Consider the following 14,696-nt stretch of genomic DNA (forward strand, 5'->3'; position numbering starts at 1 on the left):
AAAAGAGACCTGTCCTCACACTGTCTCAGCACTGGCTGGATCCCACTCTCCCACTTCAGAAATAAAACTACACGGAAAACACTGTATCTACTGGAAACCTGTAATGTGCAACAGTAAGAAAGAGATGCTCTGATTAAAGAGTGATGTCAAGGCTAACACTCTTCTCTGATGGGCTAAGGCACAAAGTCTCTTGAAGGTTTTGTTGGTTGGATTTAAGCATTCTTTGCAAAAGACCGCTCAACATGAGTGTTATGGGAATTCCGCCATTTGGCCCAATGACCAATTGGATGGAGCGTTTGTTTTGTGTGTGTGTGTATGTGTGTGTGTGTGTGTGTGTGTGTGTGTGTGTGTGTGTGTGTGTGTGTGTGGTTTTTTTTGTTTTGTTTTGTTTTTTGGTTTTTTTTTTTGCTTTATGGGCATGGTCTTCTCTAGGATATGTGACCCCTTATGTGGGCAGGGGTTACTCGCTCTCTTGTGTTCTTGGGTAGTCAGAGCAGGAGCAAGCTGCAAAGAAGTGTGCCTTGCTGTTTGGTTCCCATCGCCCGTGGGCCAGCTGGATAAGCAGCAGCGTCTACCTTGTTGTTCTGTGTTGTGAATATACCTTATAGATCCCATTCCTTAATAAATATTACCTGGCCCATGGCCTCAGTGTCTTGCATAACATGAGTATTTTGGAGAGAGTAGACATTCTGTTGTGGGTTTTATTGAAACCACTTAACCCTTAGGACAAACTTGAATATTACTGTTAGCCTCCCAGTGAGGGAGAGGGGTGGGAGAGAAGGAGAGAGGGAGGAAGGAAGAGGAAGAAAGGAAAGGAGAAGAGAGAAAACATTTCTCTATATTTTTAAAGAAGGGTTTACAAATGCACCACCCCCCAAGAAAGGACCAAAAGCCGGCCTTATCTTTTAATAACAGGATTATAAAGTGCTGTTTTTAAAATAGGTTTAATGAGGCAATGCAAGGAAGATACCGAACGTATATTGTAGCTGCATGTCAGTAGACAAATGACAACCACCTCCGTGTTTGATAGAACTGACCCACCGGCCTACAAGGCCAGTCTCTGTGTTCTAACAGTGTCTCCCTCATCCCGTTAGTGACACTGTCACAGCCTTCACCCTGCATCCAGTAGTGAACTGGCTTCGGAGGACTAACTAAGGACTTAAAACCACAGGAATGCTGTTCAGCGATGTTGACTAAACCTGGCCCTTTTACTTATAGAACCAATAACGGACAGGTTTAAGGGTGTGGTGGTTTGAAAGGAAATGGCCCCCAAAGGGGAGGTGTAGCTTGTTGGAGGAAGTGTGTCACTGTGGGAGCTTTGAGGTCTTTTTCTCAAGCTTCCCTCAGTGTGACAGTCATTTGACTTCCTGTTGCCTGCAAGACGAAGCACTGTCAGCTCCAGCACCACATCTGCCTGCTTCCTGCCATAATGATAGCAGACCAAACCTCTGAAACTGTAAGCCAGCCCCAATTAAATGTTTCATTTACAAGAGTTGCCGTGGTCATGCTGTCTCTTCACAGCAGTAGAAACTCTAAGTAAGACAATGGGTAAGTACTAAAAATATATGAAGATGACTCCAGAAGTTATCAGAAAGTGAGCTACTAAAAACACAAAATGGGGGCTGGAGGGATGGCTCAGCAGTTAACAGCACTGGCTCCTCTTCCAGAGGATCAGCATTCCATTCCCAGCACCCACTTGGTGGCTTACAACCTTCTCTAACTCCAGTTCCAGGGCTCGGAAGCCCGCTGAGGGCACGCCACACACAGCATACATTCAGCCACACACACACACACACACACACACACACACACACACACACACACACACACACACACGATACATTAGTACACAAAGATGTGAATGTAAGAGAAAAGCATGAGCCTAAATAATGTGCCTGCTATAAATTATCATAAACATACTTCTCATCCTCATGAACAATAGCAATAAAGTATAAAAGGAAGAATGTTTTATTTATATTATTCAAGTCTGAAAATTGTATGTAATAGATGCAGTATAAATACTAAAATCTCCAAACTCAAGGGTTTAAGGAACTGAGAATATGAGAACTATTGCATCTCACTGTTTTCATGGAACCAGCAGTGACCAAGCACCAGCATCACCCACGCTGTTGTAACACACAGTGTTTCTATCCTGTTCTGTAACTAATACAGGTTTCTTTTTTGAAATATTATTTTATGAGAAACAAACTCAAAGACTTCTGGATGATTTTATCTGACTGACTGTCTTTCCCATGGACTCTAGTTCTTAGAGTTTTACAGTTTAATTCTAAAAGGAAAGTATGACTGAAATTAAATTCGACCAAAAAGACTCCTCAGGCAATCTCAGTAATTACACACAATTTTCTATATTTTTGACAAGCAATCTTTTTTTTTTCAAAAAATGTTACTTTATAAGGAGTTAAAAGATGGCTCCTCCACTAAACTGCCTTTAAACTAACAGAACTGCAGGATTTCCCTCCAGAGTACCTAAGACTGATCCTGTGGTTTTTGGCCAGGAACTATGTACACAAATTTTCATAAGGATTATAAGAAGGCAAAATATAGAGGTGCAAATGATTAAATATATCCTTATTCTCCTATACACAACACTGTTGTTTTTCTAAGACATATAATTTTATTTCTCTCAGTCAAAAGACTGAAAGTTTATATGAAATGCACAGTAACAGACTGGCCAGGGCACTCCATAGAGTATCTCTTGTTCTTGCAATCAACATTAAGAGTCATTCTTATAATGGTTTTCAGCATACATTATGCCCTTTTAGGCTTGTTGATTTTGTTGTTGTTGTTGCTGTTATTGTTTTGGTTTTCTTTTTGTGGGGTTTTTTGTTTTTGTTTTTTTTTTTTTTTGAGACAGGGTTTCTCTGTGTATGTGTAGCTGTCCTAGAACTTTTTCTGTAGACCAGGCTGGCCTCAAACCCCACCTGCCTCTGCCTCCTGAGTGCTGGGAATAGAGGCATGTGCCACCACTGCCCAGCTGGCTTATTGTTACTTTATAATGACTTTTTTCTGATTGGTTTCACTGGCATTTCCAATTGTCTGTCATCCTGGAAATGAATACATTTTAAATGTATTTCTTTGCTAGTATTCCATCAGCTCTACATTTCCAGCCAGGTCCTAATGAGATACAGTGGATACACATTTAGGGGAGGAGAGGTAAAACAATGGTGTTTGAAAACTAATCTATATACCAAGCCATCAATTACTTACTGATGAATAATCATATAAAAATACGAATGGAACTTACTCATAAATAAATGTATCACTCATATAGCATAGGGCAGAAAGGGTGATGATTCCAAGACCCATTTGTACTGAGTGAACTTCACGGGTAAAGACAAGACACACAACATTGATTCCAATTGTTTCTTCCTGGTTTCTACCATTTCTGAAAGTCATGTTTCACAGCTCTGCTCTTGCCTTGCAGATATAAACAAAACCCTATTCCACAGAAGGCATTAAAACCTGCAATTTGCATTCACTGTTTAAAATAAATAAGCACTGAGATTACCGACAGCTGAGAATGGGAGCCACGGTCCCAGTGCAGCACACTTCTCTAGGTTCTCTCGTTACAGACCCGGTCATTGTGTAAAGAGTAAATTATTCCACTAACTGCTGGCAAATTAAAAAAAAAATCAGGCTCAAAGCTTTCTGAGTTTTACAACACAGTAGAAATTAGGCCATTTTATAAAAAACAAACAAACAAACAAAAAACTAATTTCTAATATCTGACTCCAAAGATGAAATGTTTGAAATATTTATTTTCTATTTTTGAGTAAAATAATTCTATCTGTACTTAAGAGGAAGAGTAACCCTCCCAAAGTAAATGTAGTATGCTCATTAGTCCTCTCTCAGAGAAGATACTCCACAGAGTGAATTTTCCAGAAAGTCACTGATCCATTTCTACATCCCAACTCCTTTTACTGAAACTAGTGTAGATAGAAACACCTTTAACTGTATACCCTTCTTCCCACAGGTCACAGGGTCCACAGTGATTATCATTTAGGTACTTGGTACACAGCTCTCCTCTGGCCATGCTTCAGGGTGCCAGGCAACATTTAAGACAGCAACTAAAAATGTTAACTGGCTTATTCTCACTCTAAAGGGCTCCATATAATAGTTAAAAATGTTCCCTCCTCACTGTTTCCAGGTCTCCTTTGCCCATTTCTTGAATCACTGCTTCTCAACTGTTACTGGTGAATGAGAAATCACCCAAGTAGCCATTTTGTTAAAAGCAAGAAGAAATGTGCAGAGTGAGATGAAGTCTACACCAGCCTGGGCCACAGTGGGACTTAAACATAGCCACTTATGGCTTAATTAATTTTCAATTAATTCCTAATATATGGTTATATCACACTCGGGTTCTTCTTAGAGAAAAGATGAACAAATAGGTTATTGTTCCCCATTAATTATTCTTTGTATAGTTTTGTCCAAAGCAATTATCATCTTTAAAATGTCACCATCAGTGAGAGAAGTCCGTAGGACAGTCAGACTTACCCGAGGCACGCCTTGTGAACCGATTTATAACTGGAGCTAAAAGAAAAGAGCAGAATAATAGGATTAGATTTTTAAAAATATTATTTATCCCAAAACCAAAAGACTCAAATCAGTTACATAATTCCATAATTTCAATATAAATTAGAAAGGATAAATAATATAAGAATAAATATAAACCATATAAAATTAAATGTTCAGAATAAAGCATTTGCTACCAATAAAGGAGATAAAAGTCTCTAAAGAAACGTAACATAAAATCAGTGTTTCACCTATCAAATAATTTCCCCTAAAGACTTTAATAAAAACCCTTTGTTAAAGTATGTTGATGTCACATAGCTGGAACAGAATAAATCTATAAACGCCACTAGAAAACAATGCAGCAACGACATCAAGAGCCAGCCAGGCTCTGTGTCCTTTCACGGTCTGCTTCGGGAGGTGAGTCTCGAGGGCTCCTAGAAAGGGAAGAGCAACGTATAAATAGATCTTTTAAGCAGCAGCCGTTCTGAAAGGAAACAAAACTGAAAATGTTCATGGAAAATCAACTCATGCTTAGGTGAAGGTAGTCTATCCTTGTCAGTCTTAAACTGAAGAATGTGTAAGACGTCCATGACATATAGATGTGCACACAGAAAGCTGAGGCTTCAGGCTGGTGCATGCCATACTCCTCTATCTGCCCACACCCTGATTCCACTCAGTTCTGGGTTTCTTCTTGGATTTGCAGACATAAATATCTCAAGAAATGGAAAAGGTTTGATGTTCTTTTTAAAATTTCCTTTCTTACAAGAAGTGGGTAAATGAGTGTTTCACATTACGTAGAAAGACCAGCATGTATATCCGAAGAGTCATGGGTCTGCTATGATACATGTTAACACTTTAAAACTTTTAAAGCAGCAATTATGAATGCTGTTTATGCCATGGGGACAGAGAAGACCCAATTCTTCTCAGCACTGTGGTTTCATGAAGAACATGTTGGTACAGGAACAAGGATTTGGAGAAAGGCTATGTGGGGCAGATGCTCCAAGTTTTAGACATCATTATCTCTATGTAGTTTTGATAAAGAAATGCTACTGTAAAGTTTTTAAAAAGAGATGAACTTGTGGTAGATCACATACACACACAGCCAGCACCAAAGCTGGAGGCTAATAAACCTAGAAACACTGCCAGAGTGGAGGGGAGGGGCAGGCAAGGGGGAGGGGAGGGAAGGGAAGGGACTGAGTTCTGAAATTGCACAGTAAGAGGTCAATACTTTTCCCCCATACTAATCCTCACTAACACAGAGGGTTAACTTTGTGAAATAACTCAAAAATTCACGTACAATACATAACCAGGTATAAGCTGGGAGTAGTGGTGCCCATCTCAGTACTGAGAAAGCAGAGGCAGGCAGATCTCTGAGTTCAAGGCCAATCCTGTCTACATGGGGAGTTTCAGGTCAATCAGGGCCACACAGTGAGACCTTGTCTCAATCAATCAATTAGTATATGGTAGCAAAATTATATCCTCCAAATTATCCAAGATACAAAATTCTTATTTATATTGTATATACCACAGCAATTCAGCAGATACAAATTACTTATGCAAACAACTTTAACTAGGTAAACTGTATACACATACATACATACACACACACACACACGCACACACACAAATACCCATGGTTTTTATGAAAACTTTAAACTCCTTTTTATATCCTTAAGAAGCGAGTCCTAACAGAGCCTCCCAAGGCTTACAAGGACAATGACTTAAGACAGCACAGATTAATCCAACCACAGGAATTCAGGCAAGGGACACGTGCAGGTGAAGGTAAAAGGCCCATCACAGCCTTGCAACAGAACACAGACTCCCTGCTCTGTGCCCCGCCCCACTAGCCTGTTCAGAAGATGAAGCCACTGTGGCCTCTGGTGTGGTATGCTCTCCAGAGGCCTTATGTTTCTGCATTTTTCTTCAAGGAAGATTTCCCACAATGGTCCTATCATCTAGAACATCTTTTCCTTTTGGGAGGGATCAAAGCCTAGGGTCCTGACCATGCTATTCACATGTCACACTCCTATACACCGGATTATGTTTTCTGAATTTGTGGGAACTACTTCATTTGTCACATTAATTTAGAGCACAACCCTGATAGTCAACCTCCAGAACACTCCTGCACAAGAAGTGAAGTCCTACATCCCAGAGCTATGTTCTGTATGACTTTGTGTGTGTTCATGCATGTGTGTTGCTGTATAGCAGAGGAGAACCTTCAGTTTCCATGTTTACCTTCCACCTTGTCTGAGACAGTCTCTTGGAATTGGTGGTTGTGTTTTTTTCCCTCTACAAAGGCCAAGCTAGCTGGCCCACAAGCTTCTGAGAATTCTCCTGCCTCTGCCTCCCATTTCCACACAGGAACACTGGGATTCCAGACCCATCTCACTTACATGACTCTCTGTGGTTTTCAGAGATTCAAACTCAGGTCCACACATTTGTATGGTAAGCTCTTTCACAAATAAGCCATCTTGCTAGCCCCTGCACGGCTTTCCAATAACCTGCTAGATATTCACATCTACAAAAGTCTATTTGTAACCACCTGAGCCTAAATCCTAACAGTGTTTACATATACACATGACTACTACATGCAGTTTTGATAGATGTCAATAGTAATGGGCTGTCAAGATGGCTCGGGAGGTAAAGGAACTTGCTACACAGGCCTGGAGATCTGAGTTCCATCTCTAGAACCATGTAAAGGTAGAGGAAAGAATAAACTTCATAATGTCCCAACTTCCACGTGTACACTGACACACACACACATCATGAACACATATGCACAGTAATAATAGTGTAATAATAACTTTCCCAGCAGAACAACAGTATGGATCAAAGGATTAAGTTTTCTTTCTTTCTTATATTTTGTTTTGTCTGGAATTTTATTCTTACATGGTTTTAGAAAACTATCCCATTGCTGCCCTGCCATTTGAGGTACATGAGTGACCAGAACAAAATGACCAGACTCCACCCACAACATTCATGTTCTTTGGAGTCCCACACAGTGGGGAGAATCTAACCATGCTGTCTTCTTCCTCACATGCTAAGTTATATACCTACTTAAACGCCACAAATTACATTCCTTTGTATGTCCCTGACAGGCTTTCTAGATACTGAATCTACATTTGAATTGTGACCATTTAAGCTACATGATGATGATTCTCGCTGCTTGACAATAAATGGGGCCTAGGAATGGACAGTTAACAAGATGAGTCGTGACAGGGCAGGTAGTTTTCAATATTCAAGATACAAGCAGTGTTTGACAATCAACAAAATTCCAATCCCTCATATCTATACCCCCCCCCATTCTCTTTAAAGAGACAAAAGCAGCTGGGTGGTGGTGGCGCATGCCTTTAATCCCAGCACTTGGGAGGCAGAGGCAGGCAGATCTCTGTGAGCTCAAGGCCAGCCTGGTCCACGGAGCAAGTTCCAGGGCAGCCAGGGCTACACAGAGAAACCCTGTCTTGGAAAAAAAAAAGAGAGAGAGACAAAAGCAACAAGTCTTTCCTACATACACTTGTAGGAAGTTAAGACATCACACTTTTTCTGGAGTTTTAATCTAGTTAGCAACATAGGGAAGAAGATTGGAAGTGAGTGTACACTGGGCCAAGCAACACCAGGGAAGGAGCAGGAGGAAGGCAGGAACCACCACCCTGTGGTGAAAGGTGGGAAGCCCCACAAAGGAGCCCGGGCTGTGCTGCGGCTCGCTGAATCACACCCACAGAACCAATGGATCGGCTAACTTTGATTTACAGTAAGATCCTCTTACTGACACACTACGGTCACTGGACTCACTGTGCTCCCAGGAAACCAGACAACTGACTCAAGTCCTCCTCCAACCTGGAGCATCCTTAAGAGAAAGAGTTCTCACACCTGAGGTGAACGGAAGGCCAGTCTCCATCCCCAGCAGGGAGAGCAGCTCCTACAGCTGCCTAGGCTCTTCCTCTGTCCACAGAAACTGCTGTTTACTCTTTGTACCCAAGGCTGCCCTGGCATGGAAGACATGCTGAGTTAATACCCACCAAATGGATCAATAACCTGAAAAGTACACAGAGCAAGCCTCTTTGCTTCTGCCTAATTCCCGGGTCATATTTCCACACACAACTGCTTCCAGGGCTGACCTAACCTAGGGGAAAAACAGGTGGAAGAGGAATTCAGTGAAGGCTGAAAAGCAAGACAGTTCACAAAACAGAAGCAGTCAGTTAAAAGCACAAAGCAATGAGACCTGTCTCCAAATGCACAGACACAGCTTTCATCTCTGAACATGCTGCTGCGGGAGACATTCTGAATCATGATTTGTGCGTGCGTGCGCGCTCTCTCTCTCTCTCTCTCTCTCTCTCTCTCTCTCTCTCTCTCTCTCTCTCTCTCTCTCTCTCTCTCTCTCACACACACACACACACACACACACACACACACACACACACACACACACACACACAACCCGCCCCATCTATACTAGAGGCACACTGGATGAATGGGTCTTTTTGCTGAAAAGTGTTCATATGCTCTGGAGTAAAACACATTCAACCTTCTTAGATTCTGCAAAATAATTAGCATCCCTGTCCTCATAATAGTCGCTTTTTTTTTTTTTAAGAAATAAAACACTTTTTATATCTGTTTGCTGCCTAAATAAAAGATTGTGAAAATTGAAAATGGAAATGCATAAGCTAATTATTTTTGACAGAATACCCAGTTCAGAATAAATTAACTTATGTCTATGTTTGAAAAATTAAATAAAGTTCACCCTTGAACCAAGAAAAATTAAATTTTTAAAAGATCAACAGCAATAAGACAAATATTTTGCCAAGCAGAACACAGTATGTATTGAAGGGCTCTAGTGGCCAGAACATGGCAAACATGGCTCTGGCGGGCCTCGCCCTTCCCTGTTCTCTCTGCCTGGCTAAATGGTTGGATTACATTCTATGGCTAGCCTCCAAGGTCTATTCTCTTATTTGGCCACTTCCTTCTCCCTGAGGCTGACCACCAAGGTCCAGTTATGGAAGTATTGAAGTCCAGCAATCAAAAGTCCCCTTGTGGCTGCCCTAATTAACATGTCCAATCAAGACAAACCAAATCATCCTAACAAGGGGTTTTCCCTTTCCCTTTATAAACTGCCATTAGTCTGTGGGCCATGCCTGTCCCCTCTATCTGGAGGCAGTCCCGTGTCCCCTCCTCCTTGCTCCCTTCCCCTTCTTCCTTGTCCTCTATCCCCTGTCTTTGTCTCTTATTCCCTGCCCTTATTCCCTCTGGGGCACATCCATCTCTGTGCTGAGAACTTGGTCTTGGGTGTCTTGTGCTGATTCCAGTCCTTTCATGTATACTCTGTACATGTTCAATTTTTGGTCCCCAAAATAGCATTTATTTTCTATTATTCTACTGAAAGCTGGTGGGTCTCTATCAATCCTAAAAATACTTGAAGATACTCATTACAGCCCCGTAAGCCCTGGCCCTGTACTTCAGAAACACCGTGTACTGGCCTCTAGAGGGGACACCAGGACAGATTCACAATTGCAGGGGCTTCTCCAAACCTTTACTGCTGAGGCATGAATTATAAACTGCATACCTCCAAGTATGCCTTAGCCTTAGGTGGCTGTGTGAGGTGTGGGCATTTGGGGAACACTGTTTTCTGTTGCTGACACAGCAGGAGGATTCAGACCAGTGTCCATCCAACCTACTCACATAGACTGTGGCTGGAAGTAGGACAGGGTGAAATGAAATACAGTGCTTCAGCTTTCAGAATGGTCCAACTTGAGTGATCACTAAAAAGACCTACAATTTGGTTCTATTTGTTAAAACAAATGCCTCCAAATATAACTGATATTTTAAAATATCACTATAAGAAGCAACCAACTAACTAGGAAAGCACATTTTTATTTATGATTGAGTATGATTCTTTACTTTGCAATTCATGAGGACCTTGCCAACCATGCTCTCTTATACAGAGAAAAGAAAATAGTTTCAGCTAGGGAATCCCAACAAGACTAACCACACAGATGCAAGGCAGGGACAAAGGCCAAGGAAAAAGGTTTCCAAACTCTCTTCACATTTTAAATACTCTCTTCTTAGGAAAAGGACACTGTCTAACTACAGAAACTCAACCTCTGCACCTCCACGCACTAAGCCCTCCTCCCAAGCTTGTATACAGAGGGACGGCAAGATAAAGTCAACATTGCAAAGGGCTGTTTCCATCTGGAAGGGTGAATAACCCAGACTAGACTAGAAATTCCAGAAGTTCAGAGGTCAAATTGCCCCACATACATAAAGTCCCTACAAGGGCCATTATGAAAAATATAAAAGCTCTGAAATGAATAACTACACAAACAAGGAGGGGTGTGACAATGACCTCCTCCTCGAAATAGTCCTAGAACATACCCACAGCTGGTGTTCCTGTCACTACAGCCGTAACACAGGGAAGCCTTCTGGAATAGACCATGTATAGCAGAGCCTTTAACTGCTCTGTCATGCCATCCCATCTCACCTCCTCCAGATCAAACAGCTGTCTAAAGATATCTGGTATTTGTATTGCTCATTTCTCCCTACATTAGCTAAAGGGGGCTGGGGTCTTCCCTGGTCTGCTTGGCCACTAATCCTCAGCACTTACATGGACACATTAGGGCCAACAAGTCTGAATGAAGCATGCTGACAGGAAATTACCAACAAAGGAGGTACTCCCTGACTCCTAAAGATCATTCCGACAAATGAAGGAGATAGTTACAAGGTGTTAAGTTAGTGAAACTCACACATTACAGTACTGACTGGAAAGATTCAATAGATTTAAAAAAACTGACAACCCCTTGGCTTTGTTTCTCTCAAGTACCAAAAAGCATTATCATTTATGCCCCATTACTATGAAAAGGGAACCTAGATTTTGGTCTACAACATAAAAAATGAAACATTTCACAAGAGAACCATCACAGCGATGGCATTTCTCAGCTTAAGACCAGAAAACAGGATTCCAACACCATCCATGTTTCTGCTTTTCTTAGTTGAGGCAAAATTAACATTCAACGACATGTACTATTTGATGAGCTTTGACAAATGTCCTAAGCCATGTACATAACATCCCAATGCAGATTTAAGCATTTCAACACTGGATAGTTTCTATGCCTATTAGTCAGTTCCCACCATCCCATGGGAACCTCTATTATAATTTCCATACAACCATTGCATTTTACCTGTCTGGGAACTTCACTTGAATGTTCTTGCTGCCACGGCATCTGCAACTCATTTGTTTCTATTGCTTAGTAGTATCCCTTTGAATGAGAATGTCATAATTTATTTCTCTATTTTCCTGTTGATGGACATTGAGTTGTTCCAGTTCAAATAAGGCTTCAGTAAATATTCTCACAAAAATATTTATAGGTCTATAATTTTGTACCTCTTGAAGAAATGCTGAGACGTGGGGCTGTCGAGTCGCCATAGGTGACTGTGTGTAATGGGCATACAGTCTTCCTATCTACTTTGTTGTCCTCTTATAGATACAGAGATAGGTTTGAGCTGCCCCACATCACAGCCAACACAAGAGACTGTCTAGTTAGCCCTTCTGGTGCATATGTCATGGTGTCTCCATACAACTCTAATCTTCACAGAGCTCTAATCCATGTGCTGGTCAGCTACTTCTTTTGTTTGTTTGTTTGTTTTTTCAAGACATTGTTTCTCTGTGTAACTGCCCTAGTTGTCCTGGAACTCACTCTGTAGACCAGGCTGGCCTCAAACTCACAGAGATCCATCTGCCTCTGCCTCTGCCGGGATTAAAGGCGAGCACCACCACCACCGCCCAGCTGGGTCAGCTACTCTTAAAACTTCTTTGTTGATATGCCCCAAATTTCTATCTTTGGTTAGAATGTGCAACAGATAAAATTCCAGATGTCATAACGAAAGTGACAAGATATTTAAGAATAAAACCAATAAAAGATAGAAAACTCCTCTAGTGACAAAATAAAATCAAAGAATCTGAGTGGATGACAGAATAAAAAGAGAGATACTATGTTCATGGACAGAGATTCAATATAATTAAAACATTTGTTCTCTACAAATTTATATAATTCAATGCAACTCCAATAAAACACTCAATGAAAATTTTATACAAAATGGGAGTTTGTTCTAAAATTTCTATAGAATAAAGGCCTTCAACTAAGCAATTTTGAAAGACAAAAGGTGGTATTATTTACCATATCATGCAACAGACCATTATAAAGTCCTACTAATTATGAGAGAGGTATTAATGGAAAGATAGCTAAATCAATAAAACGGAATAGAGACTTTAGTTGTAATTATGCATCCATGGAAACCTGAATTTAAAAATCAATGGGAAATCCAGGCATAGTGATGCTGCATCATGCTTGTAGTCTTGTATATTTTGGAGGCTGAGGCAGGAGGATGGCTTAAGCTCAGGAATTCCAAGACTAGCCTAGGCAACATAGGGAATGCTATCTCAAAACAAGAGCAATAAAAAACAATGGGAAAAAATGAATCAATAAATTATGCATGTTGAAAATTATATTCTGAGACTGGTAAGATCGTTCAGTGTGACAAGGCACTTGTTACCAAGCCTGGTGACTTGAGCTGGATCCCTGGAACTCAAGTGGTGAAGAAGAGAAGGGACCTCACCACTCCTCTCTCATGCAGAGACCGGGGGCAACACTTGTCAAAACTTTTTTATTTCAAAGATTCTTTAGACTCTTAAAAATTCTGCTTATATAGATTATGTCCATCAATATTTATTGTACTGGAAGTTAAAACTGTTTTATATATTAAAGCTAATGATAAACAAATACATACTATAAATGACATACTTTAATTTAAAATTTGCATTTTCCAAAAGAAGCAAATGTTAATGTTTTTTTTGTGAGCCTAGTCTTAAAAGGCTGAGCCAGCTGGGCGGTGGTGGCGCACGCCTTTAATCCCAGCACTCGGGAGGCAGAGCCAGGCGGATCTCTGTGAGTTCGAGGCCAGCCTGGGCTACCAAGTGAGTTCCAGGAAAGGCGCAAAGCTACACAGAGAAACCCTGTCTCGAAAAAACAAAACAAAACAAAAAAAAAAAAAAAAAAAAAAAAAAAAGGCTGAGCCACTTCTCCAGCTAAGAAGCAAATTTTAGTAAATATTAGAATGATTTTACTTTACATTTTTCCAAGTTTGGCATGATAGACTCTGCATTCAATCTACTGCAGAATCAGATATTACATGTCCTCAGGAGAACTTCACTGTGTATTTTTAAGAGTATGAAATAAAAAATAAAAATGTATAATTTTTAGTATGATAGTTTTCATCCTGTGATTCCTGAAAGGGTCTGGGAGTAGGAGAAAAGAGTCCTGTAGAGGTCTCCTGATCACATTGGAAGCTATCTTTATAAGCTGGTGCACACGCACGTATAAACACACACACACACACACACACACACACACACACACACACACACACACACACACACACACATATCCACTACAGTATTCTAGCAAGAAATTGCCAACATTTACCAGGAACTGTTGTGTGATATTTTGTTTGTGTTCTGACAAATAAAGCTTGCCTGGAGATCAGAGGGCAGAGCTAGCCACCAGTTAACCATAGAAGTGGAGGTGGTGGTGGCTCACGCCTTTAATCCCAGCACTTGGGAGGCAGAGACAGGAAGTGATAAGGCGGGCTGGAGACAGGATCTTAGTCCTTTTGGTCAGAGGATCTGGAGAGGTAGGAGGTCCCTGGTGGCTGCTCCTCTGCTTCTCTGATCTTTCACGTTATTACCCCGATCTTTGACTCTCAGATTTACACTTCAGAATGTATAGTGTTTATTTACACAGAATACACTACATAGCAGTTTAAAGACACTACATGAATCAATGTAACCTCTCAAACACTGCTCTAGAAACAAACTGAAGTATGATAAATTATGCAAAAAAATTTTCTAAGTGTATAGTTCAAATAAACTTGGAATAAATTATAACAGCACTATTTCTAACTAAGATATATGCCTAGGTGGTGCTAAAAGCAAACAAAGCACAGGAAATACCAAATGTTATACATGTGGTATTCTTTTAAAACGAAACAACAAAAACCTAAAGAAGCCAAAATGGTAAGAATTGTTAGGGTGAAGGGATGAATTTTGTAAATGCTACTTAATACATTTATTTCTCTGAGTGTGTTGGAAGTATCTCATAATCTAAAACAAACAA

The 14,696-nt window shown here is 40.6% G+C and overlaps 1 protein-coding gene across 1 annotated transcript in view; it reads right to left on the reverse strand.

Annotated features, from left to right (window-relative positions):
- Prkar2b (protein kinase cAMP-dependent type II regulatory subunit beta) overlaps positions 1 to 14,696 on the reverse strand; it is a 105,810-nt gene that overhangs the window by 79,044 nt on the left and 12,070 nt on the right. Inside the window, exon 2 of the mRNA XM_052738287.1 lies at positions 4,516 to 4,551. Coding sequence (XP_052594247.1) covers positions 4,516 to 4,551 — 36 coding nt within the window. The remainder of the gene's footprint in view (positions 1 to 4,515; positions 4,552 to 14,696) is intronic.

The sequence above is a fragment of the Peromyscus californicus genome, unplaced genomic scaffold, assembly GCF_007827085.1.
Source record: "Peromyscus californicus insignis strain IS unplaced genomic scaffold, ASM782708v3 Scaffold_15__1_contigs__length_86483966, whole genome shotgun sequence".
In the NCBI taxonomy this organism is placed as follows: Eukaryota; Metazoa; Chordata; class Mammalia; order Rodentia; family Cricetidae; genus Peromyscus; species Peromyscus californicus.